The 23,947-nt window shown below is 52.0% G+C and overlaps 1 protein-coding gene across 3 annotated transcripts in view; it reads left to right on the forward strand.

Annotated features, from left to right (window-relative positions):
* The window catches only part of Elmo2 (engulfment and cell motility 2), a 40,146-nt gene extending 17,402 nt beyond the window's left edge, over positions 1-22,744 (forward strand). For 2 of the 3 annotated variants that reach the window (XM_085832339.1, XM_085832348.1), the window contains exons 6-22: positions 57-238; positions 1,563-1,662; positions 2,749-2,900; positions 6,758-6,836; positions 8,005-8,040; positions 9,779-9,829; positions 13,017-13,139; positions 13,416-13,550; positions 14,120-14,224; positions 14,310-14,418; positions 14,789-14,925; positions 16,180-16,343; positions 16,450-16,562; positions 16,686-16,793; positions 17,468-17,550; positions 19,350-19,427; positions 21,317-22,744. In XM_085832339.1, the coding sequence (XP_085688465.1) occupies positions 57-238; positions 1,563-1,662; positions 2,749-2,900; positions 6,758-6,836; positions 8,005-8,040; positions 9,779-9,829; positions 13,017-13,139; positions 13,416-13,550; positions 14,120-14,224; positions 14,310-14,418; positions 14,789-14,925; positions 16,180-16,343; positions 16,450-16,562; positions 16,686-16,793; positions 17,468-17,550; positions 19,350-19,427; positions 21,317-21,517 (1,956 nt within the window). In that variant the 3' untranslated portion in view covers positions 21,518-22,744. The remainder of the gene's footprint in view (positions 1-56; positions 239-1,562; positions 1,663-2,748; positions 2,901-6,757; positions 6,837-8,004; positions 8,041-9,778; positions 9,830-13,016; positions 13,140-13,415; positions 13,551-14,119; positions 14,225-14,309; positions 14,419-14,788; positions 14,926-16,179; positions 16,344-16,449; positions 16,563-16,685; positions 16,794-17,467; positions 17,551-19,349; positions 19,428-21,316) is intronic. The other variant, XM_021186127.2, reaches the window with a different exon arrangement.
* The last annotated feature ends 1,203 nt before the right edge of the window (positions 22,745-23,947 follow it).

Consider the following 23,947-nt stretch of genomic DNA (forward strand, 5'->3'; position numbering starts at 1 on the left):
CACAGTAGTAACCTGTGCAGGAGCAGATGGCATCTCTTTTGTCCCTGGCTTCACAGTCCCGGGCTGCACGCCAGCTGATGGAAAGGACCCAGTCATCTAGTATGGAGACCCGGCTGGATGCCATGAAGGAGTTGGCTAAGCTCTCAGCTGACGTGACTTTCGCCACAGAGTTCATTAACATGGATGGCATCGTTGTGCTGACGAGGCTCGTGGAGAGTGGGACCAAGCTCCTGTCCCAGTGAGTATCCCCAGAGGCCCCTGACCAGCAGGGCTCCTGTTCTCCCTCCCACGGTGTCCGGTTTACCCCTGCGCTCACAGATGCTCATGTCCACATCCAGAGAGGTCTCGTCCCTGTGGGGGGCCTGCCTCTCAGAGTCCAGGGGACTCTGTGACCCAGTGCTGTGCTAGGCGAGTACTGAAAGTAGGGCCTTGCTGTCAGCAAGGACGGCAGTGCTGCGCAGCAGACCTGGCAAATTATGGGAAATGCTTGGCCTGATGAGGGTCAGGGAAGAGATGGGAACTGTTCGTGGTGCTCTTTAGTGATGCTGTGTCACTAAATGGGCATGCCTCCCTCTGAATGCCACAGGTCTCTCCCATTTGCCATCTCCCTGCCCCACACTGTCAAGGAGGAACCAGGCCTTGGCACCACGCCTCGGCACCTCCACGGCCTCCAGGTGGTTATGGTGGGAAGCTGAGCCTTATCTGTGATGAGCAGTGAGTGACAGATGCCCAGGTCTCCACCTAAGCCTGTAGAGCCTAAGCTGCAGGCAGGCAGTCAGAGATCTCATAGGTGATGGATGAGCTGAAGCTGTCAGCCAAGCCAGGCAGCTAATCCAGGGTATTTGCTTTAAAGTCTCGGATCTCCCAGCTGCTGCCATTGGGAGAGTGTTGGCTGCAACAGACAAGCCTTAGTCTCCTCTGCTCTGAAATGGGGATAAAGTTCCGTGAGCAGCATCATTACCTCTGGCAAACAGGGCCTGGCTTGTTAACTGTAGAGCATTGTGCCCCTGCATGAATGATTAAACCTGTAAGGAGAGACAAAAGGCAGCCGTTTAATCCCTGCGCCACGTTATTGTAAGGGCACTGCAGACCTCATCAGCCTGCCCTCCCCACAGCCCTGTGAGACTAATGCTGTGAGACTAACTCGATTTTACAGAGCAGGAAGCTAGAGTTGGAGAAGATAAAATGAGCAACTGCTCAGACGGAAACCACACCTGGACCGCTCCCTTGCCCTGGGGCCTCTTGGCCTAAAGGTTAATGGGAGATATATGCTCTCTTTGGTCCCCCTGCAAGCTTCAGTTTGACAAAGGCCTTTGTTTTGGGGAGATAGATAACTGACTAAGCCAGGAAAGAAGCAAGACAGAGAAGACCAGCTAGGAGCCTGTAGCCCTCCAGCTTTCTAGTGTAAGGACCTGAGCTGTGTCCACTCTGCACCGTGCTTGGTGTGCTTCAGGCACTGACTGCCGCCTCCAAAGATTCCCGTGGGTGTTTACTGAGCTCTGTCCCTCTTGTGCTCCCTGGCTCTGAATCTCTGTATTTTGTGTGTGTTGCACATGTCTCAGCTACAGTGAGATGCTGGCATTCACCCTGACTGCCTTCTTAGAGCTCATGGATCATGGCATTGTCTCCTGGGACATGGTTTCAGTCACCTTTATTAAGCAGGTGAGGCGTCCAACATTCAGTTCGTCTGGAATAAGGGGAGAGTAGACGCTGCAGTCTGGAGTCTCTGGCAGAAATGGCCTTTGTATTCCCCGGGGCTGGGTGTGCATCCGTGAGCGGTGATCTTCCCAGGACTCCTGAAAGGTTTAGGCTTTAGCAGATGCTCTCTGGTTGTCAGTAGTTCTTACTTGATAAACCCATTTTAGGTTGGAAAGGTCACCAGATTAAAGATGAGTTCGCTTTCCTTGGCCTCTGAACATCCTCGTGGTGGCTTCTTTGTTGCCTCCTGGCCACCTTCACGGGAGGTGTGACTCAGTGTCCACAGCCTGGTCTCAAGAGAGGTCCTTGTCACTTGTCCGGGAAAAGATCTCAATTCACAATTTGCCTTCTCTGGAGGCCTGCACCAAGAGAGGGGCTCAGAGCAGAACTGGTTGTCAGCGAGGCTGGCACAGAGCAGCTCCTCGTCAGCCCTGAGTGACCTGCTTCCTCAGCCCTTCTGAGAGAAGACTGTGTCTCGTTTGCAAATGTGCTTCCTTTGTTCAAATCTGCCAAGTAGCTTGCTTGGTTTATCAGATTAAATGGAGGGGTAGAAGGGCCCTTCTCCTTGCTCCCAGAAGAGGCAGTCTCAGCTCAGCAGGCTGAATGGAAACCAGTGACTACCCTGCTGTCTACTGACCAGCGCTTCTCACTGAGAATGCTCCTGCTAGAAGCATTCGGGCAAAAGTGAGATGGCTGTGTGTGGGGGATTACAACAGGACTTGAGAAGAGGGGTGGGTCTATGGGATTCTCCAGGTCTGGTGAAGATAAAATAAGATACAAGAATCAGAAGGTCCACCGCATGCTGACCCCTTATTTGAAAGGGATTAATTTATTACGTTCTTACATTTTGAAGAAACACAGTTGAGTGGATACTGCCACCTAAGATGGAGGCATCGTGCTGAGGGAAACCCCGCCCTCTCAACAGGGCAGCCATAAACCGGATGAGAGCTGCCTAGGCACTGCTCACATGAGACAGGATGCTGAGGAGAAAGCGCCAGGGCTTTCCTTGGCTCAGTGCTTCCCATCCAGTGCGCCTCTCTCTGGGTCTAGATTGCAGGGTATGTGAGCCAGCCCATGGTCGATGTGTCCATCCTCCAGCGGTCCCTGGCCATCCTAGAGAGCATGGTACTAAACAGCCAGAGCCTGTACCAGAAGATAGCGGAGGAGATCACCGTGGGACAGCTCATCTCCCACCTGCAGGTGTGAGTAAGGGCCCCCGCCCTCGCTCGGCCAGTCTGTTCTCTGATGGTTCTGCCTGGCCCTGCACATTCCTTCAGCTCCTCCCCCTCCTCCTCCTCCTCCTTCTCCTCCCGTGGGAATTCCTGTCATACATAGTACAGACCTTAGCTGTGGCAAGGTTAGACGCTTCCTCTTCTGTGGGCCTATTAGTCTTGTTTGTACATGTATACGTATGTGTGTGTGTATAAGTATATATATGCACACACACACACACACACATATCACTTGTTTCCCATCTGAGCTTCCTGGGAACAAGGACTCAGCTATTTTTGACCCTCCATCCTGACTGATGGGTGATGACTTACTAAGCCAACAGTGTGGTGGCAACAATAAGAAGTGTAGGCTACGTGAATTTGCGATGCCGGCTCAGATCCAGGCTCTGGTATGCAAGGGTTTGGCCTTAAACTTCCTGCTCCAGCCGTTGGTCTCACTTTCCTCATCTCTAGAGGTGTAAGTCTCCCCCACCTTCTCTACCCATTCGGCTCAAAGAAGAGTTAAATACTAGTACAGTGGCCAGCCCAGATTATCACCTAACTCAAGGCTGGGTTTTAATGTGTGTGTGTGTGTGTGTGTGTGTGTGTGTGTGTGTTTTGCAAGCTTACCTTATCAGGATATATTTTTTAGCCTGTAATAAAGCCAGGTGCCACACAGGCACCTCTGGGAACCTGTCTGTGATGGTGGGGGCGGGACTTCTGCATAGCAGGGTGGTCACACAGTTGATTGGCTAACACTGACTCTCACCCCTTCCTGCCTGCTGGACTCAACTGGAATGGCCCAGTTCCCCTATGGGGCCCCGAGGATGCAGAGAACCAAGACAGTCTCCCAGGTGCAAGGCAGATGTGGCTTTCCCCAGGAGCAGCTCAGGAGTGGCAGCGCCCTCAATGAGCTGGGCCCCTAAGTCCTCAACATCAATGATTAATTAAGAAATTAACCACTGGCTTGCTTACAGCCTGATCTTGGGAAGGCAGTTTTCCGAGTGAGGCTCCCTCCTCTCAGATGAGTTTAGCTTGTGTCAAGTAGACATAAGACTGGCCAGCACAACTGACTCCGTGTCACCTTAAAAGACAAACACATCATCGCTGTGAAGCCACCTTTCCCTTCCTGTTCATCCCAAGATCACACATTAATAAAGGCACCACAATCGAAAACACTTTACAAACTTAAAAGTTCCACAGCCTCACAAAATTCAAACACTTTAAAGTTGTCCCTTTAAAAATATCCAGTCTCTTTAAAAGTCCAAAGTCTGTGTAATACTGTCAAATCTTTTAAGTTTAAAGCCTCTCAACTGTGCACTCCTGTAAAAATAAATTCTTCCCTACGTCAAGAGGGAAGCAGCAGGCACAGTCGCAGACTGAACTGTAAATAACCCAGTGTCCAGTGTCTGGGGTTCCATCCTCTTCGGGGCTCCTCTGAGGGGTTGGGTCAGCTCTCTGGCTCCTTTGCAACGCACACAGCTTGTTTCCTAAGCTCCCGCCTGCCCGCAGCTTCCCTGTTGCCATTAGTGATGGTCATCTGCGGTCCTGACATCTCTAAAATGCTGGGGATCTGCAGCCGGGCTGCACTTTCACCAATAGTTCCTCCTGCGCTCATCATGGTGTCCAGCCTCAGCTTCTCTGCACGACCCCTTCATGTCTTCACAACTCATGTCACCACCTGGGTGACTCTTACACTACCAAGTTCAGCTGCCAGAGGGAGGGGCAGCCTTGGCTGCCTCTTCTGTGTGAGGCATTTCCCAGATTTCACCTCAGTGATGCTGGTCTCTTCTTAATCACTGCTGGTTTCTCAGCGGCAGCAGACCAGCATCGATAGTCCCAGTAAGACAAAGGTTTTACTTTAGCGGTTCTGGTTTCTTGTTAGTCAGAGCTCCAGCTGACCAGGTCAGAGTCTTCACACAAATGGACTGACGGAGTCTTTGCCTCCCTCTGAAGCTTCACAAGCCAGGCTCCATCCTCTCAACATTCTTAACCTCCAACCTCCCACAGAATGGCTACCCAAGCTCTGAGCACTCGATGGCTTTTCTAGCCCAAAGTTTCAAAGTCCTTCCCCAGTCCTCCCGAAAACCCATGGTCAGGTCTATTCTAACAATACCTCAGACCTGGGACCAAGTTCTATCCTAGTTACAGTTTCCACTGCTGCAATAAAACACCAGGACCAAAAGCAAGTTGGGGAGTCTAGGGTTCATTTGGCTTAGACCGCTGCTCATCACCAAAGGAAGTCAGGACAGGAACTCAAACAGGGCAGGAACCTGGAGGCAGGAACTGAAGCAGGGCCATGGAGGAGTGCTTCTTACTGGCTTGCTCCTCCTGGCTCACTCAGCTTGTTTTCCTGTAGAACCCAGGACCACCAGCCCAGAGATGGCACCACCCACAGTGCGCTGGGTCCTTCCCCACCAATCAATTAAGAAAATGCCCTACAGGCTTTCATACAGCCCGATCTTATGGAGGCATTTCTCAATTAGGGTTCCCTCCTGTCCACTTACGCTTTAGCTTATGTCAAGTTGACATTAAACTGGATAGCACAGCCCAATAGTGCTTCCAGCCCACTTCCCCCATTAATCTGATTTTTAAAAAAACAAATGTGACTTCTTTTCGCACTGGTCTTGCCCTGTCACTGATGAGCTGAGGAGTGGGTCTTCTGCTGTCCAGGCTGGCCTTGGACTGTCCACCCCTCACAGTCTGGGCTGGCAGGTGTGCACCACACCTGGCTTTCCCTTGTCACTTTTAAAGAATTCTTCTGCCCAGCTTTCATATTGAAATGCCAGGGTGGGAGGGAGATTACAGGCTCTGCATAGGGAGGATTTTGGTCCTGGCGACTTCTCTGTACTCTTCTCTGAATTGGAGGTGACCTCAGCTGCCTCCCTGAGAACAATAGAAGAATGTGACATTTCTCAGGCTTCTCTCATGAATATTTAGCCCACACTGTCACCAGTGTACATATGTTCAGTGAGGGACCTGCCTGACCAGGAAGCTGTTAGCTCTCTGGAGGAAGCTACAGGAGGCACTCACAATATGGCAGACAAAAGCCCCGGTTGCCAGCTATGTCAAATTCTGAGGAAATGCTAATGGCTGTTTTATTTACTTAAAGTAGAGTAAATTTGTAGTCAAAACTTTGAAAATATGGGAAACTGTGAATAGCATGATATTTGCTCAACATTGCGCTCAGAGCCACTGTTAAACATTAGCTTGGATGTCCCTCCAGCCTTCTCTTTGCATAGTCTTGCCAGCATTCAGATCTTGCTATACACTCTCATGCGCACCTTGCTTAGTACTTTCTTTCCTGGCTGAATAATGAATACATCGTGAACACTTTCCCATATCATGCTCTTCTACAGAGATGCTTCTCCCAGATGCCTGTGGGAGCCCAGAGCCACCCAAGCCTCCCTCTCCTTGAGGACGTCCACATAGTCAGCCAGATGCTTTCAGGACCCTATCCAGGCTTCACTGATACTCAAGCCCATCTCTGAGTCCCAGGTTAATAATCCTCGCTCCCAAAGCGTGACTTTTCGGAGGCCCTTAGGATCTGCCATGTTAAGCAGCCCCTAGGAAGAGCATCTGGATTACTTAACATTGCCGTCTCCTTCATAAGACTCCAGCGTAACAGCTTGTCAATAAGTCACACAGAGCTTTCTGATTACTGCCTTGGCTACATCCCTTGCGTGGAATAGTGGGGTCAAGCGTGCGCCTGCTCGGAATGCTCTTCTGACGCCGTCCCCGCTTGTCCTTTGATCACAATGTGTTTTAAGCTGTGTGTGAGCGTCATGAGCACCGTCATCTTGCTCTTTGGTCCTCTGACCCCCCTGCCTCCATCTCTGTTGACACAGCTCCAACCAGGAGATCCAGACCTACGCCATTGCTCTGATTAACGCGCTGTTCCTGAAGGCCCCCGAAGACAAGAGACAGGTCTGTGGCTGCCTTTCCAACCTTTCCTCTGGGTCGGCTAAGAGAACCGCCGCAGTGCAGAGTAGGCACTGCGGGGCGAAGAGCAGAGATCTAGCAGTGGCCCTGGAGCTCCCTCCTCACCTTCCCTGGCCAGAACCCAGCAGGTTGTTTTTCCTAAGTTAGGGAAGCCTTAGGAATGAACTGGGAGTGGGAGACCTGATGCTTCCTGGGTCAAAGCAGATTTCTGCAGGCTTTTCCTCTGATTGGCCAGGGAGTAAACGGTTTTCACTTCTTGTAGCAACTCTTCAGCTTCAGCTGTTGTAGGCAAAAGAGGTAAACAGAGGTACAGCTGTCCCCAGTCACAGTCACACTGTTTACCCAGACACCACACCAATATGCCTGCAGTGTGCTAGCTCCTGAGTTAGAGGAAGAAGAGGGAGGGGAGCCCCTCTGCCGCTGTTGTGGTCTGAAGGCCATGGGACTTAGGAGCAGGCTTCACCTGTGCAGTCTCTGGTCCACACCCTCAGCCGCCTTCCTCTGGTAGCAGCTGTGTGCTCCGTGCAGTCCTGGCAAGCTCTTCCTGTCCCAGCTTGAGGGCCTCACCTATATGTTGGCAGTTACAGCATCTGCCCTGACCACTCACTCATGATGAGGTCACTAGGTCACACGAGGCCCCTATTTTAACAGTGTGGGACCTGAATGGAGGACCTGGGCAGAGTGCTTGTCCTCCCTCTGGCTGGGCGACTGTTTCAGCCTTCCAGGCTGAGTTCATCTTTCCATGAAGGTAAAGGACAAAGCCAAGCAACCTCAAAGCCTCCTACCACACCAGAGCTCTGGTGAAAGCACACCTAGGCCTGATTGTCAGTAATCGAGGCCAGCTAAACGAAGTCCCTGTGGGGTCACGCACGCACCAGGCTCTCAGGAGCTCCCTTACTAGAGGGAGGAACAGAGCATCCATAGTTTGTCTGTCTTACCTGTCTGGATGTGTGGCTCTGTGATCATCTCCTTCTGTCTGGATGGGGTGGCTCTGTGAGCATCTCCTTCTGTCTGGATGGGGTGGCTCTGTGATCATCTCCTTCTGTCTGGATGGGGTGGCTCCGTGAGCATCTCCTTCCTGTCTCTGTTTCGTTGTAAGCCAAAAAGCTCATCCTGTCTGCTTCTCTCTGTGCTTTTTGCTTTCTGCTGGCAGGACAAGCACCTTAACCCTCTAGACCTGCCCGTCACTGTAAGTAGCACCGCTGTTGTAGAGGGCCGGCTCTTCCTGGTGGGGAGGTCAAAGCTGGGCAGGAAGCATACAGGCTGGACTGGCTGCTCAGGGAACCAGGCCCATGGGAAGATAGCATATGCCCATCATATTGGAATGCCAGAAAGCCACTGGAGGTGACAGTCATGGAAGGGAGAGTGGCCAGGCTTTCCGTCATGATGCCTTTGAGGGAGTCTGGGATGAGCTTGGTGTCAGATGCAGAGGCAGCCTGACTTTCTTCAGTATGATCCCAATAATGCGGAGCCTCCTGGCTGCCAAAGCTGGAGTGAGGGTGTCCAGGCCTTTTCTGGATTTTCCTAAATAGATAATTGAGTAGGGTTATACAGTTTACTTACACCCTCTTCTGGCTCTCTCAGGTAACACACACACACACACACACACAAACACATGCGCGCACACACACACACACACACACACACACACACAGAGTCAAAACACACATTCACATCAACTTTTAAGATCTTAGTTAGGGGGACACTGGAGAAGGCCACCTTGTGAGGACATGCAGGAGCGTGTTGCTCCCCACCCCAGCACCAAGGAGAAGCTCATCACAGGCTTTCACATCTCAGCTTCTGCTGGCAGGTGTCTATCTGAGACTTGCCCACCCAGGGTTTAGTCCCATCTGGTATCTGGGAAGTGTCCAGGCGCCATCTTCCTCTTCTAGCCAAGATATGCTCAGGGGTACACAATAAACCTGGATGCTCCTGGCCAGACATCTATAACATGGACAGAGGTTTAGAAATATAGGAGAGAGGTCACTGGACAGCAGCCACCCCGCCCACCCAGACCCACTAATTCACCGCCATCAATAAAGGTGACTGAAGGCAGTGTCTTAGAAGGGAGTTGTCGCTGTAACTAACATCACTAAGACAGGTTGCTGACATCAGAAGGAATGGACTGAAAAATTGAGAAAAGTTGTCAGAAAATTAGAAACATCCTGATATGGGTGAAATTTAACAGCCCCTCAGAGCGAGTGTCACTGCAGAGCGACCGCCAGCAGACTTGGAAAAGGCTTGAATGATAACCACTGCATTCCTTCTTGTATCTTTTTAAAAGATGGTCAAAATGGTGCTGATGGGACCCTTAGATCTCTGTGGAGGACTCAAGTATTACTAGAATACTTTATTCCCTGGATACTTAATAATTAAAATGTTACTGTTGAAGTTTGAGCCAAATATGATGGACAGGTGAATCTGATGTGAAATGTTACCCAAAGGCCCACAACACGTGACTCTCTCAGTGAGGTTTGAGCAACCATACCCCTGTCTCACAGCAACCGTACCCCCGTCTCACAGCAACCGTACCCCCGTCTCACAGCAACCATACCCCCTCCCACAGCCCAGTCTGCTGCCCAGGGTTCTTCAGCTGTGGCCATCTGCCTGGAGTGGTGCATGTCCTGCCGTGTGCTCTGCGTGCAGTGTCTGTCACCAGCATGCTTGTAACACATGTGTCTTGTCCTCAAGCAATCCAAGTCTCGTGAAGACATGAGGCGTTATTGTGCCCGGAGGAAGGGAAACTGAGTTCATTTGCATTCATGAAAAAAGCAGGGAAAGTTTTAGAGTAAAACACATTTGATGGCCAGTGGATTTCTTCACCATTCATTTGAAAGGAGAGGCATTCGAGTTGTGAGGACCTTTCCCCTGACAGCAGTCACAGATGCCACCTGCCTTGCCTTACGTGTGTTGGTTTCCCTCCCTAGGACATGGCCAATGCCTTTGCACAGAAGCACCTTCGGTCCATAATCCTGAACGTGAGTTCCCAGTGACTGCCTTTTGTTAATGCTTCTTCCTGCTGCTGGTGATCCTCACCATCCCAAGGAGGGCGGGCTGTGACTGTCACCATTGGGGGTGGGGGAGGGGGCTTACTAACAGGTGCTGGGTACTTCGGAACACTGAGCTTTCTTTTGGACTCCTCTGAGCCAAGCTGCATCTAGGAAGCCATCCCCCATGGTCCCCAAGAGATTGCAGCCCCTCCAGGGAGAAGGGGAAGGCCTTCTCCACTGCCTGTTACAATATAGACCTGTTAAACCAGCTGAGTGGGCTGAGACCTGGAGCACGCAGAACTCCTGAAGCCTTGTGCTCTGCTGGGGAAGGTGGGGCCCAGCACAGCTCTGGCCAGGAGAGGGAGGGCAGGACCAGTGAGATCTGCTTTGCAGGGGAAGTCAAGAAGCCTTTCTAGAAGCTGGCAGCTTCTCAAGTGTTAGGCACCCAGGCAAGACACGAGGTTAGACCTTAGTCTCCCTCCCAGCACAGCCCTGGGAGGGTCAGGCTGTGGCATAGGTACAACTGGACTCTACGTCGCCGTGAACTGAGTACTTGCTGGTGGGCTCGAGAGGAGTCTGGGAAGGTGTTCGCTCTTATTACCGTAGTGGTGGGGGGGGTTGTGTGAGGGCAGCAAGTGGGGTGAGGACAGGAGCCAAGCCCAAGCCCAAAAGGAAAAGAGTTGATTAGTTGTCAAAAACAGAGGAAAATCCAGAGACGGCAGTGAAGGTAACAGACAGAACATCAGAGTCAAGCGTGAAAGATTCGACGCTGACAGTGGCTTTGGCCATTTTCCAGTCTGCTTTGATCCTGAGCGGTTGACCCTGTGTCCCTGGGCTTTGATTTGCTTAGCTGGGTGTGAAGACTGAAGGAGCTAATACATAGACCATGCCTGACAGGGTGCATGGCAGCTGTGGGCAGCAAGTGTGTGTGTGTGTGTGTGTGTGTACACATTTGTGTGTGCATGTGTGTGGTAACAGAGCTCTAGAAGAAAGCTCTAAGCAAACCTGCAGACTCCGATGGCTTTACCTTGTGTGACTTGATCCCCAAGTCACTGCAACCCTGCTCCCTTCCAACAGATGTGGAATGGGGAGTGCCCATGCTGTGGGAACTCCAGAACTGCTGCTTAGGTACCCGCTCTACATGTGGGCATGGGGAGGCATTTCTGGGAAAAATCTGAGTTTGAGGCTTAGCTTGATGGATCAGAAGAGGGTCGCACCGAGTAGACAGCTGAGCCTCTGGCCTTAACTGACTTGGCAGGCAGTACCTACACATGCTGTCTAATGAAGCCAGAGAGCTGCAGCCATGGCTGGTAGAACACTTCCTCCCCCTCGCCTGAGAACCATGAACAAAGCCCAGGAGCCACTGCCGCTTCCCTTTCTACATAGCCATCTTGTGAGCCGTGAGGGGGAAGGACTAGAGGTGGACTTTCAGAGCAGTGGGCGGAGGGGGAGGGAGCAGTTGACAGGGGTTTGGAGCAAGGTGGAGGATGAGCTGTAATGGAGGCCAGCAGGAGGCCAAGCCCCAGGCTGTGAGAGCATAGGAGAAGAGCAGGAGTGTGGGGGCTGGAGAGGGCCCCTGAGTTTGAACTAGCAAGAGACATGCGGGAGAGGTGGAGAGGGCATGTGGATGTCAGCAGGACCTGGAGGGCAGGAGCCATCCCAGTTCTGTTCTGAAGGCAGCTGGGCAGGGCAGGCTCTGTGCGTGTTCAGCTTGCGGAAGTTCTGTCCAGAGAGGACGCTTCCTGGAAAGACTGGGGGCCTGAGTGGGTGATAATTTCAGTGGGATTCATCCTGTGTGTGGCTTTGGGAACTGTACTGGGTAGCAGAGATGAGCAGAAAGCCTGAGGGCCAAGCTGAGGGTGAGGCCTAGGTAGGGTAGGGTTGGTGGAGAAGTGCAACTCAGTGCTGCATGCATGGGCTTAGAGGTGGTCCATCAGCAGGGCTAAAGGAATAGGGAAATGAAGGTTGGCGGCCGGGAAATGTAACCCATGATACAAAAGCATTTCAGTATGCAATGTTTCATTCATGGCGCATCAGGGACACAGCCTTCTCACTTCACACTAAGGCTCCCAGGACTGGTGTGTTGGAGACAGCACGTACTGTAGTTTGGACCTGGCTAGTATCCACCAGCCATGTGAGCCTAGGATCATCAACTTGTATGGCACAGGTTGCCAAAAGGCTGGTCTCGAGGCAAGGCAGGGGTGGGCGGGCCAACTCCAGGGAGCTCTGCAGAGATGTAGCACTCAGTGCTGTGCTGCTGGCCCGGGCCGTGTTAGGCACACAAATGCCCACAAGTGACTAGTGGCTGCTACACCGTCCAGGGAGGTTCTAGAGTCAGGGCTACTGAGTAAGACCTGAAGGACACGGGTAGGGACATGGTAGAAGCTGCACAGGGTCCCCGGGTGACAGAATTCACGATGCGTTGGTTGGGAAGTCCAGGAAGCCAGGAGGAAAAGCAGGCTGTTGTGGGGTTAAGGACAGGTTGGAGACCCACATAAGATACCCAAAGTGATTAGCCAAGATAGCCAGGGAGAAAGAGAGAAATAGTCAGAAGGTGAGAAGATGAGGGAGGCTGGGGCGCCAGGTCAGAGGGATTTGCTGAGCTGGCATTGGAAGGATAAGGGATGGCTGAAGGACAGGCAGGGGCTGACATGGGGTGACAGGAAAGGAAAGGATGGGGAGGGTGTGTGAGGGTGCCTAGGAAAGCCAGTGTCCTTCCTTATAGGTGGCTCCATGTCACTTAGGGTGGCCTAGCCTCGAGCCTGTCTAGCAGTGGCCCTTTTCCACGTGCTCGCTGGTGCCTTGGCTTTAGTCCTATGAGGGGCAAGCCTGGCTGGGTTTAGCTCTGCTGGCCTGCTCTCTCCCTGACCCCCTCTCTCTCTCTGGGCCCCCTCCCACCCCCACCTCTGGTGTCTGAGGTTGAACCGTCATTCTCTGTTCCACTTCCTCTGCCCAAAAGTGGAGAGGAAGGCCTGCATGAACCTACTCTGGCCTAGTCTAGCCCCCTTCCACTCAAGAACATGCAGGCACCGAGACTGGAAGGAAAAGATCCTTGTCCAGTGTGCTTAACACACATACACACACACACACACACACACACACACGGACACGGACACGGCTCTCTAGGAAAGACAGTGCACTGAGTCTGTGCCTGCTTCTGCCTTTCTTTCTCTAGCATGTGATCAGAGGGAATCGTCCAATCAAAACAGAGATGGCCCATCAGCTGTATGTCCTTCAGGTCTTGACCTTTAACCTTCTGGAAGAAAGAATGATGACCAAGATGGATCCCAATGACCAGGCAGGTGCTGGGGGCCATCCTGGTATAAGCTGTGCTGTTCCTTCATGGCTGTGGTCTTTCTGCCTACAGTGTGTGCTGAGAATGCTGTGGGAAGTGGTCTCCTCAAAACTAGTGTGGGCCACATCTCCTGAGGACTTGGGACAAAGGCCTCTTCTGTCCTTCCATCCTCCTGCTGGTCCATCCCTAGAGACTGGCTTGGGAGCACATGCCCTGCTCTTTCTCTTCCCTGCTTCTCTTGGGAGCTGACTGCCCTGCCTACCGCCCTCTCCCTCCCAGGCTCAGAGAGACATCATATTCGAACTGAGGAGGATCGCCTTCGACGCAGAGTCGGACCCCAGCAACGTCCCCGGGAGTGGGACTGAAAAGCGCAAGGCCATGTATACCAAGGACTATAAAATGCTGGGCTTCACCGTAAGTACCAAAGTGTCTTCTCCGCCCTGGCAACTTCCCCTCCATAGTGACAGCCCTGGAGTGACAGACACAAAGAGATGAGGGCCTTTGGCTTGCCTTAGCTGTGGCCACTCGGTGGGCGTAAACCAGATCCATCAATTGCAGGCCCAGAAAGCCAGCCTCTGGAGGGAAAGGGGACCATATGCCTGCAGAGGATAAAGTTCTGGTGTTCTCTTCTCACCTTAATGGTGCTAAGGTTTAGCCTCCACCTTTCATTTCCCTACCCCTCTCCCACAGTGGAAAGGAAGGGATGGCACCCACTGCAGCCTGTGTGAATCAACTCAGCAAGGCAGCTTGCTCGTCACACAGCTGCAATTGACTGTGGTCAGGTTAAACATGGCTCAGCTGGGAATGAGATGAGCTGGTTTAACTGTACTGTGTACCTACGTGGTAGGATGAAGCAGCCTTAGTCCAGTGCTCCAGGAGCCAGACGAGCTAGGGTAGAGCTGAGACAAAGGGAGGACAGGCTGCCCCCAGGTCACTCCACACAAGGACTCCCAAGTTCACACCCGCTCTCCTGGATTCTCCAGAACCATATCAACCCAGCCTTGGACTTCACCCAGACTCCTCCTGGAATGCTGGCGCTGGACAACATGCTGTACCTGGCCAAAGTCCACCAGGACACCTACATCCGGGTAAAGACCAGGTGGGGCAGCCCCTCACTCCTGGTACCCATCCACACCCGCCTCCCTTCACCCCCCACATCCTCTCTGCTTGTAGATCGTGCTGGAGAACAGCAGTCGGGAGGACAAACACGAGTGTCCGTTTGGCCGCAGTGCCATCGAGCTCACCAAGATGCTCTGTGAGATCCTGCAGGTCGGGGAGCTCCGTAAGTCTGCAGCAGCCAGTCTCCAGCTAGAGGTGACCACAGCCAGATGTCAGGAGGGACCAGAGGGCCTTAGGCGGGGGACATTGTTCTTACTCCCACCCCCATCCGTGGTGATCGTAGCTGCTGTTCTGTGAGCTCATGATCTGAGGTGTCTCCAAAGCTCCCCAGTGCTGTGTGTAAGGGCTGGCTGAGTTTGTAACAGGGTGGAGAGCTAAGGGCTTGAGGAAAGCCCCTTCTGCTCCTTGATGACTGTCATCATGGTCTGTTTTCTTTGTCCTCATGACTTGAGTGCAGGGAATTCAGGGTTGCCAGGTGGGTACCCTGGGTGCCTGATGGCCGAGCCTTCGCGCTTACAGTTTCTTCTCCACAGCTAATGAAGGGCGCAATGACTACCACCCCATGTTCTTCACCCACGACCGAGCCTTTGAGGAACTCTTCGGGATCTGCATCCAGCTGCTGAACAAGACCTGGAAGGAGATGAGGGCGACAGCTGAGGATTTCAACAAGGTCAGTGCTGCCGAGCCACCCAGAGGCTGCTGGGAGAGGACCACGAGACAGCCTCTGACAGCTGGCCAGCGCCTGGGGAATCCCTGAGCTGGAAAACCAGCCTGGCCAGCAGCGCTGTGTCACAAGGTCGAAGTACTAGAGAGCCTGAGTCTCAGCTGTCGTGACTCCCTTTGTAACCTTGAACGGGCATCTTCCCCATGATGCCCAAGACCTGTGTCTATCTGGGAAAGCTAGAACCTGCCGCTGTCCTCCACAGGGGTCAGGGAAATAGCGGGGCAGAAGGGCTGGGCCTGTCCATGGCTACAGTGTGGTAGATGAGTCCTGTGAACAGCCAGTGTCAACAAGGCAGGAAGGGCAGCATGCTGTGCACATCACGGTGCCTCTTGGGCCTCGGTGCTCCAAGTGCCCCGGAGTGGAGCACTGTGCTAGGCCCTCACAAGCTGACAGCCAAGGAACTCTGTTTTGAGGCTGACCATCCCATTGGGGAAGCATTGGAGGTGAGCTGACATAGGCGCATGCACGTGAGGCTGGCGGGCATGAATTCTAAGTCAGCCTGGCCTGCGTAGCAAGACCCTGTCTCAAAAAAAGTAAAACAAAACAACAAACCTTGGGAAATATAAAGAAGAGGTGCCTATAAGACTCTTCCTGTCTCTCTGTTGCTCTTTGCCTGTGTAAGTGAATGTGTGTCTGTGTATGAGAGTGTGTGTGTGTGTGTGTCTGTGTGAGTGTGTCTGTGTGAGAGTGAGTTTTTAAGGATGTGTGTGCACACACATGTCCTCATTAGTTCTTTCTGAGCGTGTCCTTTCCTCAGTAGGCTCATGCCCCGCACATGCACACTGGGTAGGCAGACTCTCTTCTCACAGTTGTTTAAGGAAGTTGTCACATCGTAGCACCCTGTGTGCTGGGTGTTGTGCCTGCCTTCCATGCTGAATCTCCTGTTCTTAATAGCATAGTGTACAGGCAGCTGCCTCTCTCTCTGTAGAGATGAGGGAGATGGAGGCCTGAGCACAGCTCATCTTGCTGACAGAGTCAGTGAAGGATTAAGTGTTTAAGAGTTGACATCAGAACCCATTCCCTGATGTGTGTGAAAAGGAAACTCCTGTCACTGTCATGTGACCTGAGTCCCCACCTGAGGTGTCCACTAGGAAGTCAGGACTCTGTGTTGCCCACTCTGCTGGAGACACCGAGTGAGGGAGAGTCTTCATCTCTAGTTGGCCATTGTCAGAGCGGTCTGTGCCTTCCTTTTTTGCCCAGGTTATGCAAGTTGTCCGAGAGCAGATCACCCGGGCTCTGCCCTCTAAACCCAACTCTTTGGATCAGTTCAAGAGTAAACTTCGTAGCCTGAGCTACTCAGAAATTCTGCGGTTGCGCCAGTCTGAGAGGATGAGCCAGGATGACTTCCAGTCCCCGCCAATTGTGTAAGTGTCAGCTGAGAGGGCCCGTGAGGAAGGCAGCCTGCCAGTTCCACCTCCGAGAGCACCGCTCTCCCGCAGTCTTACACTGAGTGGGTGAATGTGCCTGCAGGGAGCTTCGAGAGAAGATACAGCCTGAGATCCTGGAACTGATCAAGCAACAGCGCCTGAACCGGCTGTGTGAGGGCAGCAGCTTCCGGAAAATCGGGAACCGTCGTCGGCAAGGTAAGGGGGTGGCTGGAGCATGGGTAGTCTGCCAGGGGTGCTTGCCTGGGTACCTGACTCTGTACGGCACCCCTTTGCCCAGCACTGCCCATGTCTCACCTGCTTATCGTCCTTGTTTCCCAGAGAGGTTCTGGCACTGCCGCTTGGCACTGAACCACAAGGTTTTGCATTACGGTGACTTGGATGACAACCCTCAAGGGGAGGTGACATTCGAATCCCTGCAGGAGAAAAGTAGGTGCATGTCTCCGTTGGTGTGTCAACAAGTGTCCCAAGTGCTGGTCCTGGCTCTCAAGCCTATGTCTGCTCATCTGCTATAGATCCTCTCTCTGGTGCACCTCAGGGTGGTGGGAGAGTTACTGAATCCCAGTTGTGGCAGTGTGTGGGTCATAAAGGGCAGGACAAGACTGCACGGAAAGGCAGTGGGTGGAGGCTCTAAAGCTACAGAGTCTAAATGGAAGCCCTGGTGTAGCCCCTGTCACTTGCTAAGGCTAGATGTTGTAAATTAATTCTCATCTGCTTTCATATCTGGGACAATGGGATAACACCGCACTCCATCCACAGAGGACTGAGAAGTGCAGACATTCCCACGAGGCCCCGTTTAGCAGGTGGCCGTTTGGTTGTTAGCTGTGATGCTGCTTGCTTTGGCCACTTTGTCACCTTCACTATGGGAAAGAAGTAGACGGGTGCCCAAGGCTCTATTCCCTGAAAAGATGAACCCAAGGAGCACCCATGAGCTTTGACGAAGCTGGGGTTTACAGAGGAGCAGGGCAGGCTAACACACGCACACCTGAGCTGGGAGAGCTGTCACATCCTGGTGCTCAAGTCCCGGGCTTCCCTTCCAGCACCGAACAGTGCTGACATCTTGCAGCACCAGCTTCCAGGCAGTGATTTCCATTCTCTATCAGTTCCTGTTGCAGATATTAAGGCCATTGTTACCGGAAAAGACTGTCCTCACATGAAAGAGAAGAGTGCCCTGAAACAGAACAAGGTGAGAGGCAGGCGGGCGGGCAGGGCAGGGCAGGGCTGAACCCCAGCCCCTGCCCTTGACAGCTGCAGACATGGACTCTCATCCCACCTTAAATTATACAGCAGTATTAAGAGCATTGAACACTATAAGAATATAACAGATCCGAGGCAGGCGGATTTCTGAGTTCGAGGCCAGCCTGGTCTACAAAGTGAGTTCCAGGACAGCCAGAGTTATACAGAGAAACCCTGTCTCAAAAAACCAAAAAAAAAAAAGAGGCCCCGAGTGGCACAGCATCTCTTTCATGAGTGTCTCCTACACGTCTCTGAAGGATATAGCCATGGAGTCACATTGACACACCTAGCAGAAGATAAAAGGCCATTATTCAATATGAAATACCCCATTTACTCTAATGTCCACCTGCTGCCTTGTAAATGTTACATGCACACACACGCACACGCTGGATCTGGCGGCTTTGCTTGCTGTAGTGTGTCCTTCATCTCAGAGTCCTTCATTCATGCGCTTCCTCTCCACCCTTTTCCCGTCTTCACTTTATTAGTGTAATGGACCATGTTGCTTATGTGGTCATTTCCCAGAGTCTCAGTTTTGCTGACTGGGTCTCCGTGCTTTTCTTCTGTCCCAGATCTGCAAATTGGCCCAGGGACCTAGAGGTTTGATTTGGTTCGGGTTTGACTTTGTCCTGGCTTGGCCACATCCTACATGGTACTGGGGCTTATAGAGGGAGGCCCTAATGGCTGGGTGGTGCTCTGCCATGTCAGCACACTCTAGCTGTTCAGGGCTAAGCCTTGTACACTAGGGTACTGCGTTTACTAATGAGCTGAGCCACTTCTCCGTGAAGAAACCCGCCTTTATCTACTGTTGGCTTCCTGTGGCACAGTTGGTGGAACAAGAGAGGCCAAAGGCTTGCCTCCGCTTGCATGTACCTCCTCCTAAAGCAGTGAGCTGGTTCCAAGAGTCACCCAATCATGACCAAGTTTTATGTCTCTGTTGTATGTTTTTTAGTGTTCTATGAGCGCATGAGTTTAAGCCAGTCATTTGAGTCTGTCTATGAGTGCATGGGTTTAAGCATAAGCAGGTCGTGTGTGACTCTGGGTGCATGGGTGTAAGCTGGTCATGCACATGAGTGTAAGCTGCTCACGTGTGACTCTGAGAACATGGGTGTAAGCCACTCACGTGTGACTCTGAGCACATGGGTGTAAGCTGGTCACATGTGACTCTATGAGCACATGGGTGTAAGCCGGTCGCGTGTGACTCTGTGAGCACATGGATGTAAGCCGGTCACGTGTGACTCTGAGCACATGAGTGTAAGTCACGTGTGACTCTGCATTGCAGTTACTGTTTTGATGCTCAGACGGTCTCAGCTCATCACTGGTTTGTTTTTGCTGGAAGTTTTTTTTTGTACCGAGTACAGCAACATAGAAAGAGGAAACCGGTCACCTTGGGCTCTAAGATAAAAGCACAGGGTGGTATATGGCACTGACATTCGATGTTCTCAGTGTTGAAAATACTTTGCTGCAATAATTTTTGTTTGTTGCTTCCTGGGGGAGGGTGGGTCTCCCTAGGTAGCCCAGACTCACCTCAAATCTGCAACCTCTCGATTGCTGGGATCCAGGCAGGCATCACCATCAAAGTTCCAAATTGAGAACACGACCACCACATCTTAGGGTGACTGTGGCAGGGAGTGGGTGGTTAAGTTCAGTTAACACTGGCCCCAGGTCAGCCACACCTGGGTGCATGCTTAGGGACCTTGGTGGCATCATAACCAGGCACTGCTCCAAGTCACTCCGGCTTTTTGTCTGCAGGAGGTGTTGGAATTGGCCTTCTCCATCCTGTATGATCCTGATGAGACACTGAATTTCATTGCTCCCAACAAATATGAGGTAAGTAGTGTGCCACACTGCCTTGAACACCAGTGCCCTCACTGTGAGGAGGTGTGGCCAGCACAGTGGTATCCCCACAAGCCAGGCAGTCAAAATGGATTGCTAAGTCTTTGGGCCTTTTACCACTGGGCTGGACTGCCCACTTTACCATTTTACTCTGTGTGTGTGTGCGTCTCTCTCTCTCTCTCTCTCTCTCTCTCTCTCTCTCTCTCTCTCTCTGTGTGTGTGTGTGTGTGTGTGTGTGTGAGAGAGAGAGAAAGAGAGAGAGAGACAGACAGACAGACAAGGCCAGCCTCTAATACACAGAGGTCTGTCTTCCTCTGCTTCCAGAGGGCTGGGATTAGAACTTTGCGCTACCACACCCAGCCTTTCACTTTGTGCCTTAGAGCAGTTGTCCTGGCACAGGGAGGGTTTTCCTCTTTGTAATCTTGCAGTCACTTTTCCCAGGAGAGTTGAATCCCAGTTACCTGGAGCCAACCTGGTCAGGCTGTGGAGCCAGATGGATCTGCCCCTCCTAACAAGGGACTCCCAGTTCACCTGAAGACCAGGAAGGTGTTAGTGCCCAACTCAGTCAACTCGTTGTTAATTGAGGGCCTGTTATTGAGCACTTGGGGTCAAGAGGAGAGGACCTTGGGCCAGCAGGGCTCTGTTGGGATGATGGAGCGCAATGAGCTAGGCACCAAGGAGAGCAGCAGCAGAAGGCTGCAGGGCAGAGCTTCTGCTCTACACATACACAATACATGTGCATTCTGGGAGCCTCTGGCTTAGGTTTTGTTTTTCTGAGACAAGGTCTAATCCCAAACTTCCTGTAGCTTAGGTTAGCCTACCTTTGTCTCCTAAACGCATTGATGTTATAAGCATGTTCCATCATGTAGTTATGTCAGTTTCTTTTGTACTTCCCTTTAAAACATGGGTATTTGTTTTTGTTTTGTTTCGAGACAGGGTTTCTCTGGGTAGCCCTGGCTGTCCTAGAACTCACTCTGTAGACCAGGCTGAACTCAGAAATCCGCCTGCCTCTGCCTCCCGAGTGCTGGGATCAAAGGCATGGGCCACCACGCCCAGCTGAGTTTTCTTCTTTAACTAAACTAAATTGCAACTCTGAGTCCCTGCGTGCTTCCTGCTCGTTTCATTGAGTGTGTGTGCTCATTGAGTGTGTTCATTGAGTGTGTGTGCTCATTGAGTGTGTTCATTGAGTGTGTGTGCTCATTGAGTGTGTGTGCTCATTGAGTGTGTTCATTGAGTGTGTGTGCTCATTGAGTGTGTTCATTGAGTGTGTGTGTTGAGTGTGTGCTCATTGAGTGTGTTCATTGTGTGTGTTGAGTGTGTGCTCATTGAATGTGTGTGTTCATTGAGTGTGTGTGTTCATTGAGTGTGTGTGCTCATTGAATGTGTGTGTTCATTAAGTGTGTTCATTGAGTGTGTGCGTGTTTTCATTGAATATGTGTGTGTGTTCATTGAGTGTGTGTTCATTGAGTGTGTGTGTTCATTGAGTGTGTGTTCATTGAATGCGTGTTTTTATTGAATGTGTGTATTTTCATTGAGTGTGTGTGTGTTCATTGAGTATGTGTGTTCATTGAGTGTGTGTGTGTGTGTTCATTGAGTGTGTGTTCATTGAGTGTGTATGTTTTCATTGAGTGTGTTTTCTGCTCCAGTCCTGGTTTCTGTTCTCTTGGTCTCCAGAACTGCATTGTAGATCACATTTCCTATTATTTTTAAAATTCCCACATGCGTCCCCCAGACACTATCAGCTGATATGATGCTCATCTTCCTGCTTCCCTTGCTCTTGTCTCCCATGAGTTTTGCATATTTTGAATGGTACCCAACAGCACTGCTGTGAGTCCCACTGCAGCCCCCAGGGCCACTGTGTCACATTTGCAACTTGCCCACAGTACTGCATCTGGATTGATGGACTCAGCGCTCTCCTGGGGAAGGATATGTCCAGCGAGCTAACCAAGAGCGACTTGGACACACTGCTGAGCATGGAGATGAAGCTGCGGCTTCTGGACTTGGAGAACATTCAGATCCCCGAGGCGCCACCTCCGGTCCCCAAGGAGCCCAGCAGCTATGACTTCGTCTATCACTATGGCTGAGCGGGAAGGGACTGGGGCCCAGGAGAGACACTGGCAGCCCACGCCTTGCCCTCCACTTGTACAAACTCTGTAGTGATTGTGGTAACTACTCCTCAGAGCCAGTGGGACCCAGAGCTTCTCTCTGTCCCATCCACCAGGAGTCATGAAGTCAGGGCATGCTGCCCTCCTCAGCACCACAGAGCCTGGGTCGGGCTTGGAGGAGTGAACTCATGCTGCTCTTGCCTCCCGCTCTGAGTCGCATCTGCATCTGGTACTGGACCTACTGACAGCCATCCCCTTTCCTTTCAAGCCTCCTCTCTGGTTTGTTGGAGCCGAAGCTGGTCCATGAAAGGCTGACCATGGGGGCAAGAGGCCTGGCGAGCTCGGTGACAGCCTCGGAGTGACTGTCGTCAGGGGGCTCAGGCAAGAACAGGCCTTGAGCTCCTGCTTAATAGGTCTCTGAGGGCTCATCCTAGCCTCGTCCTGTGCCTCATGCTGCTGCCTCTGGGGTTTGGCCCTACCATCTCTAGTCTCTAGAGACGCCGGTCTCTCTTATCCTTGCAGGTATCAGGACAGGTAGTAATTTTGCCCCAAGCCCTCAGCCTCATCCTGGCCAGGCAGAGGCCTCCAGCCTGAGTCCTGCTCTCTTAGGCTTTAGCTGAACGCTGCAGGGAAAGGCAGGCTGAGGCCTCTGGCTCCCCCCACCCCTCCAGTCCTCTCTCGTCCTTGCTGAGGGACAATATTCCCAAGCTCCCTCAGTTACAGGCCCCCCCCCCTCCCGTTTGCTTCCCTCCTGCCTCAGACAGGGGCGTTGCCTTCCCTTTCTCCCCTTCCTGGCGCTGTGGTTTCTGCCATTAGCCATGATTTCACAGCGGCTGGGGCCACAGCTGTGCCACGGCCTTCATTGGTGCTGCAGCACTGGAAGCCCACGCACAGCCTCTTTCCTTGGACGCATGTTACCATGGTGGTACTCAGTACTGGTAGCCTGGCATGGTGGGTACTACCCAGTGAAGAGTGTACTATATATTTTCTTTACTATAGGCCATACTTATACAGACATGTATATATATTTATATAAGATCTTCCTATCTTAGGATAGAATGTTTAAGGGAAAATAAAATCGAGAACAAAACTGTAGTGCTCTCAGTCATGAGCTGTGAGTGTAACCAGAGAGCAGAGCAGCCAGGAGCTTCCTGTCAGTGATGTGTTTTCAATAAATACTCTTTCATGTAGACTGCTTCCTATCCACACCTCTTCCTCTGCACTTATTCCCTGTCTCAAGGGTAAGGAGCGGCCTGACAGCCTTCATTTCAGTGTGCCTGGGAGCATGTGGAGAGCATCTCCCTCTCCCCTCATCTCTCCTGCTCTTGTCATGCGCAGACTACTCACACCTGCTGGCTAAGGATGCTCACAGCTTGTACTACAGGACAGAGCGTTTTCTGCTCAGTCGTGCTGGGTACAACGTGGAAAGGCATACTGTACACCCCCAAGAACCCATCCTCCCTTTTTCCCCTGCCAGGGAACAGCTCGAGTACTTGTGCCTTTCAAAGAAGACATGTTCCGCACCCCGCATGTTGCCTGCAGTTAGTGCCCAGCTTGCCAGCTGGTGCTTTAAGCTGGTGCTCCCATCAGCAACCTTGGTAGCTGGGAGGTTTGAATGAAGGCAGTGATGAAAATAGATACTTCCCCTTGCCGCTGTCAGAATGGGGTGAGGACAGGCGCTTTCAGAAGGCATAGAAAGTGCATGCAACGCAGGCTTTGAGGGCTGAATGAAGCCAAGACCTTGGGCTGTGATGGGCACCATTGTAGGTCTCAGGAAGCATTGAATCAACGAATGCTTTCGTGATGCCAGCTGGCAACAGCCTACAGCAGCAGTGTGCACAAAGCACAGCTTACACGCTGGCCTTGAGCCTTCTGCTAGGAGCCAGGAGCCCAGCCAAGTCATGTGCAAGGATCCCTGTTTGCAGCCAGTCCTAGTAGAGCCCGGATGAGCAGAAGCCGAGAAATGGGCCAGCTCGGGTCTGCAGCCCTAGCTTGCATGGCTTAGAGGTTATCTTGCCCGCATACTCTGTACCTGAAATGAGTCAAATCCAGGTGTGCTAAACTGGTGTTCTGTGGCCACTGTAACCTGCTTCCCTGGGCTCCCGGTAAGACTAGATCCTTCTTACCCCCTTCCTTTTGGGTTCCATTTCCTCTGGGATGAACTTCACGTACTCAGCCTATTGAATAATTCTCACAAATTTATAGGCATACGCAATGTCACAAAGTGTCCATTGTCACTTTGCCAGGACGTTTTACTTCTAAAATTTAATGGTGTCATGTCATTTCCCTGCTGCTTGAAGTCCCTGAAGAAATAAGCCCTGTACAGAGTTATTAGTCTCTGTGATTCGTTCCTGGTGCCCGTTTAAGGGAAAGGTACAGAGGAACCTTGTTGGAAAGCTTGCTGTAGCC

Source organism: Mus caroli, unplaced genomic scaffold (genome assembly GCF_978045245.1).
Source record: "Mus caroli unplaced genomic scaffold, Mus_caroli_1 scaffold_2, whole genome shotgun sequence".
Classification (NCBI taxonomy): domain Eukaryota; kingdom Metazoa; phylum Chordata; class Mammalia; order Rodentia; family Muridae; genus Mus; species Mus caroli.